Source organism: Oncorhynchus mykiss, chromosome 12, assembly GCF_013265735.2.
Source record: "Oncorhynchus mykiss isolate Arlee chromosome 12, USDA_OmykA_1.1, whole genome shotgun sequence".
Taxonomy (NCBI): Eukaryota; Metazoa; Chordata; class Actinopteri; order Salmoniformes; family Salmonidae; genus Oncorhynchus; species Oncorhynchus mykiss.
In genome coordinates, this window is record NC_048576.1 from 5,159,674 (window position 1) to 5,178,905 (window position 19,232).

The following is a 19,232-nucleotide window of genomic DNA, read 5'->3' on the forward strand; positions in this document are numbered from 1 at the left end:
GTGCACAACGTAGGGAATAAAAAAGGTGCCATTTGGGACACAGGCAAAGTGGAGTTTCCTACCTCGTATTCCGCTGTCGCAGATCCACACGAGGTCATACTTGGCCCCTTCATAACCCGGCATCAGGTTATTAATCTTGGGGTTGATGCCGACCTTCTTTCCTCCTGCAACAGAACGTTAGTTCAGTGACTTGACGTGCACTAGGACCGTCGCCATCACCAAGACTGTGTTGTAAAAACCAAGAGATTCTCTTCAACCCTCCTTTACAGACGGTTTCACTTCCCTTCAGCCTTTTCATCCAGCAGGGAGCCCGTTTTGTGCGTGGCCTTATATGGGACTCGCGGGTCACGGCAGGTGATGACACAGCCTGGGATCTTCCCAATTCATTACATTTTAAGCTCGAAGACAACCAATACATACATTTACTCAATAAAATTTTTATTTTTTAAAATGATCTGTCTCAATAAAGTTAGAATATTGTCCAATCAAAATAAATCAGTAGTTCATTCTGCCCCCCAAAAACTAAATGTGAACGTATTCATTGTATCTTTTGGCGACTGCGGAGGAAATTGCTATAAACTTCATGAGGAAGCCACAAGCTTCAGGTATATCAGGTATATCATGCAATGTCCATAGACAAACATTGTCAGTAGAATGACCTTACCTTAGAGCTCAGTAACTTTCAATGTGGCACCGTCATAGGATGCCAACTTTCCAACAAGTCAGTTTGTCAAATCCCTGCTTTGCTAGAGCTGCCTCGGTAAACTAGTAAGTGCTGTTATTGTGAAGTGGAAACGTCTAGGAGCAACAACGGCTCAGCCACGCAGTGGTAGGCCACACAAGCTCACAGAACGGGTTTCCATGGCCGAGCAGCCGCACACAAGCCTAAAATCACAATAAGCAATGCCAAGAGTCGGCTGGAGTGGTGAATAATGCTGGCAGTCCGACAGACGAATCTGGGTTTGGCGGAAGCCAGGAGAACACTACCTGCCCGAATTCAGACCCAACTGTAAAGTTTGGTGGATGAGGAATAATGGTCTGAGGTTGTTTTTCATGGTTCGGGCTAGGCCCCTTAGTTCTAGTGAAGGGAAATCTTAATGCTACAGCATAGAATGACATTCTAGACGATTCTGTGCTTCCAACTTTGTGGCAACAGTTTGGGGAAGGCTCTTTCCTGTTTCAGCATGACAATGCCCCCGTACACAAAGCGAGGTCCATACAGAAATGGTTTGTCGAGATCAGTGTGGAAGAACTTGGCTGATCTGCACAGGGCCCTGACCTCAACCCCATCGAACACCTTTGGGTTGAATTGGACCGCCGACTGAGAGCCAGGCCTAATCGCCCAACATCAGTGACCAACCTCACTAATGCTGTTGTGGCTGAATGGAAGCAAGTCCCGGCAGCAATGTTCCAACATCTAGGGGAAAGCCTTCCCAGAAGAGTGGAGGCTGTTATAGCAGCAATGTTCCATCATCTAGTGGAAAGCCTTCCCAGAAGAGTGGTGGCTGTTATAGCAGCAATGTTCCAACATCTAGGGGAAATCCTTCCCAGAAGAGTGGAGGCTGTTATAGCAGCAATGTTCCAACATCTAGTGGAAAGCCTTCCCAGAAGAGTGGAGGCTGTTATAGCAGCAATGTTCCAACATCTAGGGGAAAGCCTTCCCAGAAGAGTGGAGGCTGTTATAGCAGCAATGTTCCATCATCTAGTGGAAAGCCTTCCCAGAGGAGTGGAGGCTGTTATAGCAGCAATGTTCCATCATCTAGTGGAAAGCCTTCCCAGAGGAGTGGAGGCTGTTATAGCAGCAATGTTCCATCATCTAGTGGAAAGCCTTCCCAGAAGAGTAGAGGCTGTTATAGCAGCAATGTTCCAACATCTAGTGGAAAGCCTTCCCAGAAGAGTGGAGGCTGTTATATCAGCAATGTTCCAACATCTAGTGGAAAGCCTTCCCAGAAGAGTGGAGGCTGTTATAGCAGCAATGTTCCAACATCTAGTGGAAAGCCTTCCCAGAAGAGTGGAGGCTGTTATAGCAGCAATGTTCCAGCATCTAGTGGAAAGCCTTCCCAGAAGAGTGGAGGCTGTTATAGCAGCAATGTTCCAACATCTAGTGGAAAGCCTTCCCAGAAGGAGGCTGTTATAGCAGCAATGTTCCAACATCTAGTGGAAAGCCTTCACAGAAGAGTGGAGGCTGTTATAGCAGCAATGTTCCAGCATCTAGTGGAAAGCCTTCCCAGAAGAGTGGAGGCTGTTATATCAGCAATGTTCCAGCATCTAGTGGAAAGCCTTCCCAGAAGAGTGGAGGCTGTTATATCAGCAATGTTCCAGCATCTAGTGGAAAGCCTTCCCAGAAGAGTGGAGGCTGTTATAGCAGCAATGTTCCAACAGCTAGTGGAAAGCCTTCCCAGAAGAGTGGAGGCTGTTATAGCAGCAATGTTCCAACATCTAGTGGAAAGCCTTCCCAGAAGAGTAGAGGCTGTTATAGCAGCAAATGGGGGGACCAACTCCATATTTAATGCCCATGATTATGGAATGAGATGTTTGATGAACAGGTGTCCACATAATATTGGTCAAGCAGTATTGGTGGTCAGTGTAATGTAGGGTTCAGAGGTCAAAGGGTCTTACAGGAGGCATGTATAGGTCTAAAAAAAAAAGGGGCATAAAAATGTCCACTTTCAAAATGATTTAAAAATAAATACGTGAAAAATGTACCAAACGTCCTTCCTCCGATTACATTTATATGTGAGAATTGCCAGAACAATCTTAGATGGCAAAAACACATTTTCCATCCAGCCACGCTCAAAAAGGAATTGGCCAACTGTGTATTGTTGTTCAGTCCGTCTCTTTGTGTCCCGACAGGCCACCGTACTGAGCATTGACACGTTTCCCTAATTACAACTACACATATTAACACAGTTATTAGACAGATCTTAGAATAGCAGGACATGAGATATGAATACTAATTAACAGTTGTTCAAAGAATTCATCAACCAGACTCTTTCTTACCTATAAATAACCGAGCATCAACGTTGGGATATTTTCCTAAAAGCTTTTTACAAACATCAATGGCTGGGTCGTCATGGTCCTGTACACAGAGTAGGATCTCAAACTGGGCAGAGAGAGAGAGAGAGACAGACAAAACGTTAGTTCAATTCTGTAGAGAAACTGTAGAGAAAGACAGATATGTTAGTTCAGTCCAATACTGTAGAGAAAGACAGATATGTTAGTTCAGTCCAATACTGTAGAGAAAGACAGATATGTTAGTTCAGTCCAATACTATAGAGAAACTGTAGAGAAAGACAGATGTTAGTTCAGTTCAATACTGTAGAGAAAGACATATGTTAGTTCAGTCCAATACTGTAGAGAAACTGTAGAGAAAGACAGATGTTAGTTCAGTCCAATACTATAGAGAAACTGTAGAGAAAGACATATATTCAATTCATTTGTTTAACTTCAGCAGTGTTCCACTCTGACCCCTCCAGCAGTGTTCCACTCTGACCCCTCCAGCAGTGTTCCACTCTGACCCCTTCAGCAGTGTTCCACTCTGACCCCTTCAGCAGTGTTCCACTCTGACCCCTTCAGCAGTGTTCCACTCTGACCCCTTCAGCTGTGTTCCACTCTGACCCCTTCAGCTGTGTTCCACTCTGACCCCTCCAACTGTGTTCTACTGGCCCTCTGACCCCTCCAACTGTCTTCCACTCTGACCCCTCCAACTGTCTTCCACTCTGACCCCTCCAACTGTCTTCCACTCTGACCCCTCCAACTGTCTTCCACTCTGACCCCTCCAACTGTCTTCCACTCTGACCCCTCCAACTGTCTTCCACTCTGACCCCTTCTGCAGTGTTCCACTCTGACCCCTTCAGCTGTGTTCCACTCTGACCCCTCCAACTGTGTTCCACTCTGACCCCTCCAACTGTGTTCCACTCTGACCCCTCCAACTGTGTTCCACTTGCCCTCTCCAACTGTGTTCCCCTCTGACCCCTCCAGCAGTGTTCCACTTGCCCTCTCCAACTGTCTTCCACTCTGACCCCTTCAGCAGTGTTCCACTCTGACCCCTTCAGCTGTGTTCCACTCTGACCCCTCCAACTGTGTTCTACTGGCCCTCTGACCCCTCCAACTGTCTTCCACTCGGACCCCTCCAACTGTCTTCCACTCGGACCCCTCCAACTGTCTTCCACTCTGACCCCTCCAACTGTCTTCCACTCTGACCCCTCCAACTGTCTTCCACTCAGACCCCTCCAACTGTCTTCCACTCTGACCCCTCCAACGGTGTTCTACTGGCCTTCTGACCCCTTCAACTGTGTTCCACCCTGACCCCTCCAACTGTGTAAATCAGAGGCTTATTCTGAATAATACTACTCACTACTTTTGACCAGGTGCCCTTCTGTGCATTTGGAAACTTTTCAGACCCCTTGACACATTGTTACACCCTTATTCTAAAATTGATAAAATAGTTTTTTCACCCCTCAATCTACACACAATACCCTATAATGACAACGCAAAAACAGTTTGTTTTTTTAAATCAATTTTAGCTAAATAAAAAATACTTAAATATCACATTTACATAAGTATTCAGACCCTTTACTCAGCACTTTGTTGAAGCACCTTTGACAACAATTACAGCCTCGAATCTTGGGTATGACGCTACAAGCTTGGCACACCTGTATTCTCTGCAGATCCTCTCAAGTTCTGTCAGGTTGAATGGGGAGCGTCGCTGCACAGCTATTTTCAGGTCTCTCCAGAGATGTTCGATGGGGTTAAAGTTCAGGCCACTCAAGGACATTGAGACTTGTCACAAAGGCACTCCTGTGCTGTCTTGGTTCACCGTAGGGATGGTGCCAGGTTTCCTCCTGACGTGACAGTTGGCATTCAGGCCAAAGAGTTCAATCTTGGTTTCATCAGAACAGGGAATCATGTTTCTCATGGTCTGAGCGTCCTTTAGGTGTCTTTTGGCAAACTCCAAGCGGCCTGTCATGTGCCTTTTACTGAGGAGTGGCTTCCGTCTGGTCAGTCTACTATAAAGGCCTGATTGGTGGAGTGCTGCAGAGATGGTTGTCCTTCTGGAATGTTCTCCCATCTCCCTGACCAAGGCCCTTCTCGCCAGATTGCTCAGTTTGGCCAGGCGGCAAGGTCTAGGAAGAGTCTTGGTGGTTCCAAACTTTCTTCCACTTAAGAATGATGGAGGCCACTGTGTTCTTGGGGACCTTCAATGCTGCAGACATTTGTTGGTACCCTTCCCCAGATCTGTGCCTTCGACACAATCCTGTCTCGGAGCTCTACAGACAATTTCTTCTACCTCATGGCTTGGTTTTTGCTCTGATGTGCACTGTCAATTGTAGGACATGATATAGACAGTTGTGTGCCTTTCCAAAACACGTCCAATCGGTTGAATTTACCACAGGTGGACTATCAATCAAGTTGTAGAAACATTTTAATGATGATCAACGGAAACAGGATGCACCTGAGTCTTATTTTTTTTATAATTTAGCAAAAAAAATTATTATAATAATTTTTTTCTCACTTTGTCATTATGGGGTAATATGTGACTCTCGGGCACGGTGTTTCTGGCTGTCGGGCACGGTGTTTCTGGCTGTCGGGCACGGTGTTTCTGGCTGTCGGGCACGGTGTTTCTGGCTGTCGGGCACGGTGTTTCTGGCTGTCGGGCACGGTGTTTCAGGCTGTCGGGCACGGTGTTTCAGTCTTACTGGCACGGTGTTTCAGTCTTACTGGCACGGTGTTTCAGTCTTACTGGCACGGTGTTTCAGTCTTACTGGCACGGTGTTTCCGTCTTACTGGCACGGTGTTTCCGTCTTACTGGCACGGTGTTTCAGTCTTACTGGCACGGTGTTTCTGTCTTACTGGTACGGTGTTTCAGTCTTACTGGCACGGTGTTTCAGTCTTACTGGCACGGTGTTTCAGTCTTACTGGCACGGTGTTTCTGTCTTACTGGCACGGTGTTTCAGTCTTACTGGCACGGTGTTTCTGTCTTACTGGCACGGTGTTTCAGTCTTACTGGCACGGTGTTTCAGTCTTACTGGTATGGTGTTTCAGTCTTACTGGCACGGTGTTTCAGTCTTACTGGCATGGTGTTTCAGTCTTACTGGTATGGTGTTTCAGTATTACTGGTATGGTGTTTCAGTCTTACTGGCACGGTGTTTCTGTCTTACTGGTATGGTGTTTCAGTCTTACTGGCACGGTGTTTCTGTCTTACTGGTATGGTGTTTCAGTCTTACTGGTATGGTGTTTCTGTCTTACTGGTATGGTGTTTCAGTCTTACTGGCACGGTGTTTCAGTCTTACTGGTATGGTGTTTCAGTCTTACTGGTATGGTGTTTCTGTCTTACTGGCATGGTGTTTCAGTCTTACTGGCACGGTGTTTCAGTCTTACTGGCACGGTGTTTCAGTCTTACTGGCACGGTGTTTCAGTCTTACTGGCACGGTGTTTCTGTCTTACTGGCACGGTGTTTCAGTCTTACTGGCACGGTGTTTCTGTCTTACTGGCACGGTGTTTCAGTCTTACTGGCACGGTGTTTCAGTCTTACTGGTATGGTGTTTCAGTCTTACTGGCACGGTGTTTCAGTCTTACTGGCACGGTGTTTCAGTCTTACTGGCATGGTGTTTCAGTCTTACTGGCATGGTGTTTCAGTCTTACTGGTATGGTGTTTCAGTATTACTGGTATGGTGTTTCAGTCTTACTGGCACGGTGTTTCAGTCTTACTGGCACGGTGTTTCAGTCTTACTGGCACGGTGTTTCTGTCTTACTGGCACGGTGTTTCTGTCTTACTGGTATGGTGTTTCAGTCTTACTGGCACGGTGTTTCTGTCTTACTGGTATGGTGTTTCAGTCTTACTGGTATGGTGTTTCTGTCTTACTGGTATGGTGTTTCAGTCTTACTGGCACGGTGTTTCAGTCTTACTGGTATGGTGTTTCAGTCTTACTGGTATGGTGTTTCAGTCTTACTGGCACGGTGTTTCAGTCTTACTGGTATGGTGTTTCAGTCTTACTGGTATGGTGTTTCTGTCTTACTGGCATGGTGTTTCAGTCTTACTGGTATGGTGTTTCAGTCTTACTGGCACGGTGTTTCTGTCTTACTGGTATGGTGTTTCTGTCTTACTGGTATGGTGTTTCAGTCTTACTGGCACGGTGTTTCTGTCTTACTGGTATGGTGTTTCAGTCTTACTGGCACGGTGTTTCAGTCTTACTGGCATGGTGTTTCAGTCTTACTGGCACGGTGTTTCAGTCTTACTGGCACGGTGTTTCAGTCTTACTGGCACGGTGTTTCTGTCTTACTGGTATGGTGTTTCAGTCTTACTGGCACGGTGTTTCTGTCTTACTGGTATGGTGTTTCAGTCTTACTGGTATGGTGTTTCAGTTAGATTATTCATCATGTTTCACAGCTATTACTGAATATGAAAAGATAAGGACATAGTGAACCTGTAGAGACATGTTGGTTAAGGCTTGTTGTAATCAAGTATCACCCTAGGAAGGTAAGGCAGGGCGTTTTAAATACCTCTCAGTCATCCCTAACCTCACGTCCTATCCAGGTACTGTAACGGCAAAGTCCCTGCATGAAAGGCTATCGCCAGCGTCAATCATCTGGTTTGGTTGGTAACACGCACCGACGTCATGGATATGTTGCGTAATGCTTCCCTTTACAGCATCGTTCAATGGGAAGCAGGTACTTCTGGCTTCCTACACTCTAATGCATTACTATGACGTGTGCAACTGTATTGGAACATTATCTATAACAGTAGACTGATGGTTACTAACAAACAGTGTGGTGGGTAGGCCTGGGCAGTATACCATGTATTAACATACATACACCAGGGTACTTGGAAAGCCACGGGATTATTTTTCCATACCGTCAAAAACAATTTATTTTAAAGTTACTCAATAAATTGGAATATTTGTAGCTACTTTTTAAAGTTATTGCCAGCAGTCAACTTGTGCAATACGCCGGGAGACAAAGCAGACTGCGTTCTTCATTAGGTCATGAGGCTTACCGTAGTTCCTCAGAACAGTTGAGCCCGTCACGTGATTTGTTTGTAAAATATCACAGCAGGAGAAAGCGTGAGTCAGTGAGTTCCGCTTTCTAGATCCATCAGTGAGTCTTAGTTGTAAACGGTGCACATGAGATGACCAAGTTACACTTGTACGCAATTCACTACTAAATATTTGCCATGAAGATGTTTGAGAGAATGCCAAGAGAGTGTGCAAAGCTGTCATCAAGGCAAAAGGGTGGCTACTTTGAAGAATCTCAAATATAAAAAAATATATTTTGATTTGTTTAACATTTTTGGGGGGGGTTTTGGGGGTTACTACATGATTCCATATGTGTCATAGTTTTGATGTCTTCACTATTATTCTACAATGTAGGAAATAGTAAAAAAAATAAAGAGAAACCCTTGAATGAGTAGGTGTGTCCAAACTATTGATTGGGTACTGTGTGTCAATATTTATCTTCAGAAATTAGCATGGCATTTAGCCCATTAATATAATGCAGCTTTGGACCCCCGTCTCAAAACCACAAAGAGCGTTTGGAATTTTACAGAGAGCTATTAGCCTATTAGTTCAGGGCTAAGCCTACCTCTCGTTGACGCAAGCAGCCGTGTCTCTCGTACTGTGCACACACAGTTGTTATCTGACAGTTAAGCCCTGTTTACATCTGAGCAGTCCACTGCAGAGCTCCGGACGCAAAACAGCATTTATTCATGAATTTAGCAGTAGTGTATGTATTAGCCATGAGAAAAATAAAATATCAGCTCTATGGAGAAATGTGTTGAATTACAGGAAATTGTCTTAAAAATGTTAGTTTCTGTACAGCTATATAAAATTATCTAAAAGACAGCCGCCTTGCCACACCCATTCATTCACGTCACTGGGGACCATCCGGAGTGATATCGCAGCACCCCCACGCAGTTGAAAAGCTACGTTGCGAAACGAATGCCGCATACTTTACATTTGTACATACTTTACATTTTTCCAAAACATTGCGTTTGTCTTTAATGCAGCCAGAGTCTGTCAATGGAAAAGGAAGTTACCAGACCACACAACAAGATGAAAATGTGTTTTTTTTAGCAATAGTTAGTTAGCAACATGTAAACAATTAACCATTCCTATAAGTGAGTACTATTTAAATGTTAAAATAACACACATTGGCTGTTACAACGTCTTATGGATAGGGGGCAGTATTTTCACATTTGGATGAAAAGCGTCCCCAGAGTAAACTGCCTCCTACTCAGTCCCAGATGCTAATATATGCATATTATTAGTAGTATTAGATAGAAAACACTCTGAAGTTTCTAAAACTGTTGATGTGTAACATAACTCATATGGCAGGCAAAAACCTGAGGAAAAGAATCCAACCAGGAAGTGTAAATCTGAGGTTTGTAGGTTTTCAACTCAGCCCCTATTGAATATACAGTGGGATATGGGTCATCTTGCACTTCCTAAGGCTTCCACTAGATGTCAACAGGCTGAATGAGAGAGGAATGAGTCAGAGGTCTGCCAGCAGCCTCGGTCTCGTGATGCGCGGTCATGAGAAAGTTACCTCTCGTTCCATTGCTTTTCTACAGACAAATTAATTCTCCGGTTGGGACATTATTGAACATTGATGATAAAAACATCCTAAAGATTGATTCTATACATCGTTTGATTTGTTTCTACGACCAGTAATATAACTTTTGGGGATTTGTCCGACCTTTCCGCTGGACTTGCCCGCGAGTTTGGATTTGTTTACCAAACGCCCAAACAAAAGGAGGTATTTGGACATAGATTATGGACTTTATGGAACAAAGCAAACATTTACTGTGGAACTGGGATTCCTGGGAGTGCATTCTGACGAAGATCATCAAAGGTAAGTGAATATTTATGCTATTTCTGACTTCTGTTGACTCCAACATGGCGGATATATTCTTGGGTTGTATGTCGTCTGAGCGCCGTACTCAGATTATTGCATGGTTAGCTTTTTCCGTAAAGTTTTGAAATCTGAAAGCAGAAGTATATATTTAAATCTTTGAATAACACTTGTATCTTTTATTAATGTTTATTATGAGTATTTCTGTGATTTGATGTGGCTCTGTGCGAATTCACAGGATGTTTTTGGAGGCAAAGTCAAATGTAAACAGTGTTTTTTTATATAAATATGAACTTGATTGAACAAAACATACATGTATTGCGAAACATGTCTCGGGAGTGTCATCTGATGAAGAATATCTAAGGTTAGTGATTCATTTTATTTATATTTCTGCTTTTTGTGACTCCTCTCTTTGGTTGGAAAATGGCTGTATGCTTTCAGTGACTAGTTGCTGACCTAACATAATGAATGATATGTTCTGCGTTCGCCGACAAGTCTTTTTGAAATCGGACACTGTGGTTGGATTAACGAGAATTGCAACTTTAAAATGGTGCCTAATACTTGTATGTTTGAGAAAATTTAATTATGAGACTTCTGTTGATTGAATTTGGCGCCCTGCAATTTCATTGGCTGTTGGCGAGGGGTTCCACTAGCGGAAAAGGGGTTGTTGCCTACCGTTTTAGTTTATTGTGATGATAAAGAGATTTTGTTTTTGATGATAATTATTAGGTGGTGGTTGCTAGATACAATTATACATTCAACCTAGCCTAGCTTTTAGCTAACTGCTCGGTAAGCTAGAAAGTTTTAAAAAATATATATGTATTTCTCTAAGTTACTCAACGAAACAATGTTTTATCATCACCTGAATCAATGTTTCATCTGTCTTGAATGAAACTGTACTAAATCTCCCAAAATAAATGCAATATTTGACGAAAGACTAGGTTTCTCAATCTTGTCTTGCGTTTTGAAACACTGTGTTCTCATCCAGTAGCGAAACGTGATTTACGTGAAGGTGGCGTACGGCGTAATGAACTACGCTGTGATGTCTACAGGGCGTCATACGTAGTTAAATGCATAAACGTTCCATAGGCTATGGAACTGATGGAGGGAGCATCAATTCAGTCGCAACAGATAGATATTTTTAAAGTCAGATATTTTAAGAGTGAAAACTATTAAAGTGAACCGGTGATTCATAACGTTTGAAACTGGTTTCCTGACCGATGCATGCTTCATTTGAATCGGCTTGGGCACCCCGCAGACCGATATTTTTTATTTATTTTACCTTTATTTAACCAGGTAGGCTAGTTGAGAACAAGTTCTCATTTACAACTGCGACCTGGCCAAGATAAAGCAAAGCAGTTCGACACATTCAACAACACAGTTACACATGGAGTAAAACAAACATACAGTCAATAATACAGTAGAAACAAGTCTATACACGATGTGAGCAAATGAGGTGAGATAAGGGAGGTAAAGGCAAAAAAAGGCCATGGTGGCAAAGTAAATACAATATAGCAAGTTAAACACTGGAATGGTAGATTTGCAGTGGAAGAATGTGCAAATAGAAATAAAAATAATGGGGTGCAAAGGAGCAAAATAAATAAATACAGTAGGGGAAGAGGTAGTTGTTTGGGCTAAATTATAGATGGGCTATGTACAGGTAAAGTAATCTGTGAGCTGCTCTGACAGCTGATGCTTAAAGCTAGTGAGGGAGATAAGTGTTTCCAGTTTCAGAGATTTTTGTAGTTCGTACCAGTCATTAGCAGCAGAGAACTGGAAGGAGAGGCGGCCAAAGGAGGAATTGGTTTTGGGGGTGACTAGAGAGATATACCTGCTGTAGCGCGTGCTACAGGTGGGGGCTGCTATGGTGACCAGTGAGCTGAGATAAGGGGGGACTTTACGTAGCAGGGTCTTGTAGATGACCTGGAGCCAGTGGGTTTGGCGACGAGTATGAACCGAGGGCCAGCCAACGAGAGCATACAGGTCGCAGTGGTAGGTAGTATATGGGGCTTTGGTGACAAAACGGATGGCACTGTGATAGACTGTATCAAATTTATTGAGTAGGGTATTGGAGGCTATTTTGTAAATGACATCGCCGAAGTCGAGGATCGGTAGGATGGTCATTTACATTTGAACAAGGGACTGATTTGTATCGGTAAATCGTTACATCCCTAATATAGAATAAGTAGTACCTTGGAGGGATAGGGTATAGGACATGTAGGATATAGAACAAGTAGTACCTTGGAGGGATAGGGTATAGGACATAGACATGTAGCATATAGAACAAGTAGTACCGTGGGGGGATAGGGTATAGACATGTAGGATATAGAACAAGTAGTACCGTGGGGTAGTCGAGCTCAAAGAAGGTCTCCAGGTTATTGATGAGGTTGGGGTCTACTCCTTTCAGAGGCTTCAGTAGAGAGACCCCCGACAGCTTACTGTAGGGCTGCTTGTCAGGGCTCTTCTTATTGAGACAGAGTCGGCTACAGGAGAGACAGACAAGCACAATTACAACGTTATTGTCAATGCTCTTCTTATTGAGATGGAGTCGGCTACATTCAGGGAGACAGACACACAGAAAGAGAGACAACAAACGAGATCTTCAGTTGTTTTTTTATTTTTTTTACATGTGGCCCTAGTAATCTTAGAATGGACACATTTCCGACACGATTAGCCAAAATTGAGGCAACTTTGAATAGACACAATCACAAACACTGGTATAAATGGCTTTAAAAAGAAAAATAATGACTTCACAGGTTGTTTTCCCGAAGACAAGGCATCAAAAGTGTTGTTTATGTTGTGATAAGATAAATCCATGCTACGGTCTTTACAGGTCTAGTCTACATCTCACGCTCAATCCCAACAGGAAAGAAAAGCACCGCCTACAAACGCTGGAATTAGACTGTCTGTCCAACCATTGGGGTTGAAGCCTAATTATCTGCATTTAATGCCATCGATCATGTGACCGACTCGACATTCCACAATCTCTTGAGGTGGCCTGAATGAAACGCCTTTGTTTCTGAGTGAATCACACAAATGCTTTCATGGGGGCTTGGATCCCAAATGGCACCCTATATATAGTCTAGTGCACTACTTTTCACCAGAACCCAATGGGCCTTGGTCCAAAGTAGTACACTATGTGGCCTAGGGTGGTCTAGTGGTCTAAGCCACAGCCCTCGGTGCACATATAACGCTGCAGCATGAGTTCCAATCCTGCCCACTGCTCATCTCACTACTCTCCTTCAGCCAATCCTGCCCACTGCTCATCTCACTACTCTCCTTCATCCAATCCTGCCCACTGCTCATCTCACTACTCTCCTTCAGCCAATCCTGCCCACTGCTCATCTCACTACTCTCCTTCAGCCAATCCTGCCCACTGCTCATCTCACTACTCTCCTTCAGCCAATCCTGCCCACTGCTCATCTCACTACTCTCCTTCAGCCAATCCTGCCCACTGCTCATCTCACTACTCTCCTTCATCCAATCCTGCCCACTGCTCATCTCACTACTCTCCTTCAGCCAATCCTGCCCACTGCTCATCTCACTACTCTCCTTCATCCAATCCTGCCCACTGCTCATCTCACTACTCTCCTTCAGCCAATCCTGCCCACTGCTCATCTCACTACTCTCCTTCATCCAATCCTGCCCACTGCTCATCTCACTACTCTCCTTCAGCCAATCCTGCCCACTGCTCATCTCACTACTCTCCTTCAGCCAATCCTGCCCACTGCTCATCTCACTACTCTCCTTCATCCAATCCTGCCCACTGCTCATCTCACTACTCTCCTTCAGCCAATCCTGCCCACTGCTCATCTCACTACTCTCCTACATCCAATCCTGCCCACATTAAGGATTATCTACTACCGTCTCCCTGCTGAACATGAAGGATTATCTACTACCGTCTCCCTGCTGAACATGAAGGATTATCTACTACCGTCTCCCTGCTGAACATTAAGGATTATCTACTACCGTCTCCCTGCTGAACATTAAGGATTATCTACTACCGTCTCCCTGCTGAACATAAAGGATTATCTACTACCGTCTCCCTGCTGAACATTAAGGATTATCTACTACCGTCTCCCTGCTGAACATAAAGGATTATCTACTACCGTCTCCCTGCTGAACATAAAGGATTATCTATTACCGTCTCCCTGCTGAACATTAAGGATTATCTATTACCGTCTCCCTGCTGAACATTAAGGATTATCTACTACCGTCTCCCTGCTGAACATTAAGGATTATCTATTACCGTCTCCCTGCTGAACATGAAGGATTATCTACTACCGTCTCCCTGCTGAACATGAAGGATTATCTACTACCGTCTCCCTGCTGAACATGAAGGATTATCTACTACCGTCTCCCTGCTGAACATTAAGGATTATCTACTACCGTCTCCCTGCTGAACATGAAGGATTATCTACTACCGTCTCCCTGCTGAACATGAAGGATTATCTACTACCGTCTCCCTGCTGAACATTAAGGATTATCTACTACCGTCTCCCTGCTGAACATTAAGGATTATCTACTACCGTCTCCCCACTGAACATTAAGGATTATCTGTTGCCGTCTCCCTGCTGAACATTAAGGATTCTCTACTACCGTCTCCCCACTGAACATGAAGGATTATCTGTTGCCGTCTTCCTGCTGAACATTAAGGATTATCTGCCGTCTCCCCACTGAACATGAAGGTGTGTTCCCTGAAGCAGTAATTATGATGTCATGGGGAAGGAAGGTGTAGAAACTGGCAGAAACAGGGTGTTGGCTATGTGGAAAAGTCATGTTGCAACAGAGGACAACTATCAACCAGTAAAACTGGGAAATCTCTTTTCGATCCCCACAATAACAATGACTAGCACGGCAATCTGGGGGAAGTATCGGGGGACTCATGTAGTGAATTTAATTCCACTGCTCCCATCCATCACTAGGCTAAATATACAGAGCTTTCAGAAAGTATTCACACCCCTTGACCTTGTCCACATTCTGTTGTGTTACAGCCTCAATTTAAAATGGATTAAATTGAGATGTGTGTGTAGGCCAGTGACACACACACACACACACACACACACAATACCCCCATAAAAGGTCAGTGGAATTATGTTCTTTGAAATGTTCACAAATTAATTAAAAATTAAAAGCTGAAATGTCATAAGTCAATAAGTATTCAGTCCCTTTGTTATGACAAGCCTAAATAAGTTCAGGAGTAAAAATGTGCTTGACAAGTCACATAAATAAGTTGCATGGACTCACTCTGTGTGCTATAAACATGATTTAAAAATGACTACCTCATCTCTGTACCCCACATACAATAATCTGTAAGGTCCCTCAGTAGAGCAGTGAATTTCAAACAGATTCAACCACAAAGACCAGGGAGGTTTTCTAATGCCTCGCAAAGAAGGGCACCGATTGGTAGATGGGTAAAAATAAATAAAAAGCTGCCGTTAAAAATATCCTTTTTGAGCATGGCGAAGTTATTAATTACACTTTGGATGGTGTATCAACACACCCAGTCACTATAAAGATACAGGCGTCCTTCCTAACTCAGTTGCTGGAGAGGAAGGAAACCGCTCAGGGATTCCATCATGAGGCCAATGGTGACTTTAAAACAGTCTCAGAGTTTAACATGGTTGTGAAAGGAGAAAAATGAGGATGGATCAACAACATTGTAGTGAGGTGTCCTTTTGAACACAGAAAATAAGTTAAATGCAACCAATCAACATAAAAAAAAACCTGGTAAACTATGTATGCTGTGAGAAATGCACCATAAGCAATGTTTGAAGACTAAGCTTCACTCAGGCAGAGGGACATTAGCTTACAATTTAATTCCTACAGAAACAGGCCTCAGAGGAATGTACAGAAGACTTTATCACATGTATCCTTTATAGGGCACTACTTTTTGACCAGGCCCGTTACACTATATAGGGAATAGGGTGCTATTTGTGACACAGTCCATGTCACCTGGCATGGAGGGATGACATTCTGGAGATTACTCACACCCCTCCTGTTAGAACAGCAGGAGCTGAACAAACTAGTTGTTTGGTCTTCACTTTCACTAAGGAAGCTTCGCTTCAAGTGTGTTTTTTGTTGTCATTTTGTTTTGTTGCTGTGATCGTCTCTCTAAAAACATAGATTAACTAGGCCCAACGATTGGTGGCAAGAAGCTGGGTTGTATTCATTAGTGCACACCGTAGCATAAAACGGTTTGAAACAGAAAAACGAGTTCCTCCCTGTTTCAGTCTGCTCTCCTCCGTTTTAGTGAGTAAAGAATACGACCAGGCAACAAGGCAATTAGTGATTGTCAGCAAGCCAAGAGGCATCCCACGTTTGAAATCCATCCGTCTATAGCATAGAACAAGTTGGCCTTCTGCTAGGGATTTTTTTTTAAATGGTATTTCACCTTAATTTAACCAGGTAAGCAAGTTGAGAACAAGTTCTCATTTACAACTGCGACCCAGACCAAGATAAAGCAAAGCAGTTCGACACATACAACGACACAGAGTTACACATGGAGTAAAACAAACATACAGTCAATAACACAGTATAAACAAGTCTATGTACGATGTGAGCAAATGAGGTGAGATAAGGGAGGTAAAGGCAAAAAAAGGCCATGGTGGCAAAGTAAATACAATATAGCAAGTAAAACACTGGAATGGTAGATTACATCTTGTCTGACACAACAACTAGAGGGGAATATTTAAAATACTATATAAAGGAGGTGGGGTTTCAGGTGCTTTCGGAAGATGGGCAGGGACTCTGCTGTCCTAGTTTCAGGGGGGAGCTGGTCCCACCAAATGGGGTGCCAGGACAGAGAAGAGCTTGGACTGGGCTGAGCGGGAGCTGACCAGAGGTGGCAGAACAGAGTGCTCGGTGTTGGGGTGTGTTATTGGAGCTGTGACTGAAACATATAAAGCAGTGCTTCAATTTCAAACAGTGTAATTTGTGATTGCTAAGCATACAAATAAGATTATTTATCGAAACCTTTGAAATAAGGTCTACTTGCGGCCGCAACCGACATGATTGTGAAGTGAATGAAATTGCTTGACTGCTTGCGCAATAGGATATCCTTCGCAAACTGCAGAAGCCACACAAAAGATTTGTTCTCGAGTTCAAGTGTTGATCAGGAGGCAGGCGGAGCATGTTCTGAATGTATTGCATTCATTCTTGCACCATATCAATCATTTATCAACATGTACTTTCCATATATGCTGCCTGATCTAATTTTTCTGCACACATGATAGACAGTTGGTGGTTGGAGTACGGTATAAATTATGCTGTAACCAGCAAGTCAAACTAACAAATGAAATTACTCATAAGAAAAATCATGACTCGAGTCAGTCTACACTTCGCTATTCCTCGTTGGTGTGCCAGTCGGAGCTAGGCAACATGTCTGACCAGCTAGATGGTTGAACACCACAGCTGTACCACCACAACAAGTCAGAAAGGTCTCAACGCGGTCACAGGTGTGTGGAGAACACTCCACAGCCAATTAGCACAGGTGTGTGGAGAACACTCCACAGCCAATTAGCACAGGTGTGTGGAGAACACTCCACAGCCAATTAGCACAGGTGTGTGGAGAACACTCCACAGCCAATTAGCACAGGTGACCCGCCTGTCTTCCGTTAACAAACCGCGTAACACGGCCGTGTGGGAACACTAACCCTATAAAAAAAGGTGTAATAATTTAACCTTTTTTAGTAAATTATTTATTTATTGCCGGTATGAATGATACGTTTATATATTTCGAAACCCGTAACATAACCAATCCTTTTCAACTTTCAGGACGAGTGTCGGAAGAACAAACGAATCCGAGCAGAAGAGACCATCAAATATGCACTAAAAGCAGTTATCGTCTATGACTGGGGTACAAGATAACTAGCGAACTCAATGAATTAAACGGTGTAATTGGGCTATAAGAACTTGTTAATTAACAAGTTATCGTCTATCATCGTGACCATGTCAGAGGTGTTAGGTCAAACGACAAAAATACCATACCGACATTACCGATGTCTAGGCTGTATCACAGCATCAACATCATGTCAGCTAACGTAAAATCCGTAACAAAATAACCTGATATCCAATTGTGTCTGTGCCAGTAACGTTAGCTAGCTAAATACAAGGGAACGCTGAAAAAACAGTTTAGACATTTAAACAAAAAAACGAAACAACGCGTTAGACAGTGACTAACAATTGAATGGTATTCAAGAGACACATTACTTTACTTAGCTAGCTAAACATCGATTAGTTTACTATCTATCATGTGAGAGGTTGTAATTTCAGTCTATCGACATAGATAGCTAAGCTAACTAGCTGACGTTATATTTGACATCATGCTAACGTTAGCTTGAGACATACTTTAGCTAGCTAACGTAGTGGTGTCACTAGCTAAATTGATAGGTAATACTTACACATAGACGATGGACATGAAATGCATAAACCAGAGTACCAGAAATAGAATGAATCCAAATATAGAGAAACCTTGCATGGCAAGATCCAAAAGAGCCATCATTGTGGCTAAGCTGCTACGTTAACAACACCGGCGGTGTAAATATCCAGGCGGACTGGCGAGTCCGGGCGGGGTATGGCACTTCCGCTGTCTTTTCTTCTTCTGTGGATTTTACATGTGTCATTTGGCAACAAACTTTACAGTGCATTGCCGCCACCAACTGGACTGGAGGGTGGTCTAAATCTAAGGAAAACTTTTTAATTTTTTTTTATACCATTATTTAACTAGGCAAGTCATTTAAAGACCAACTATTTCTTTACATTGACAGCTGGGTAAATTGTGCACTGCCCTATGGGACACCCAATCACAGCCAGATGTGATGCAGCCTGGATTCGAACCAGGTACTGCAATGACGCCTCTTGCACTGAGATGCAGTGTCTTAGACCGCTGCTCTACTCTGGAGCCCTCCACATAGCACTGAGATGCAGTGTCTTAGACCGCTGCTCTACTCTGGAGCCCTCCACATAGCACTGAGAAGCAGTGTCTTAGACCACTGCTCTACTCTGGAGCCCTCCACATAGCACTGAGATGCAGTGTCTTAGACCACTGCTCTACTCTGGAGCCCTCCACATAGCACTGAGATGCAGTGTCTTAGACCACTGCTCCACTCAATCTTGTGTGTCCCAGTCTCATCCTTGTGTGTCCCAGTCTCATCCTTGTGTGTCCCAGTCTCATCCTTGTGTGTCCCAGTCTCAGTCTTGTGTGTCCCAGTCTCATCCTTGTGTGTCCCAGTCTCATCCTTGTGTGTCCCAGTCTCAGTCTTGTGTGTCCCAGTCTCATCCTTGTGTGTCCCAGTCTCAGCCTTGTGTGTCCCAGTCTCATCCTTGTGTGTCCCAGTCTCATCCTTGTGTGTCCCAGTCTCAGTCTTGTGTGTCCCAGTCTC

General features: G+C 43.7%; 1 protein-coding gene across 4 annotated transcripts in view; it reads right to left on the reverse strand.

Moving 5' to 3' along the window:
• Nucleotides 1-18,410, reverse strand: part of ugcg (UDP-glucose ceramide glucosyltransferase) — a 35,880-nt gene extending 17,470 nt beyond the window's left edge. For all 4 annotated transcript variants that reach the window (XR_005034833.1, XR_005034832.1, XR_005034831.1 and 1 more), the window contains exons 1-4: nucleotides 18,252-18,410; nucleotides 12,191-12,332; nucleotides 3,001-3,103; nucleotides 63-164 (exon numbers count right to left, since the gene is read on the reverse strand). Coding sequence is in view for 1 of the 4 variants with exons in the window: in XM_036936749.1 (XP_036792644.1) it covers nucleotides 63-164; nucleotides 3,001-3,103; nucleotides 12,191-12,332; nucleotides 18,252-18,352 (448 nt within the window). In the remaining 3 variants the exon portion in view is untranslated. The remainder of the gene's footprint in view (nucleotides 1-62; nucleotides 165-3,000; nucleotides 3,104-12,190; nucleotides 12,333-18,251) is intronic.
• Between the last annotated feature and the right edge of the window lie 822 nt (nucleotides 18,411-19,232).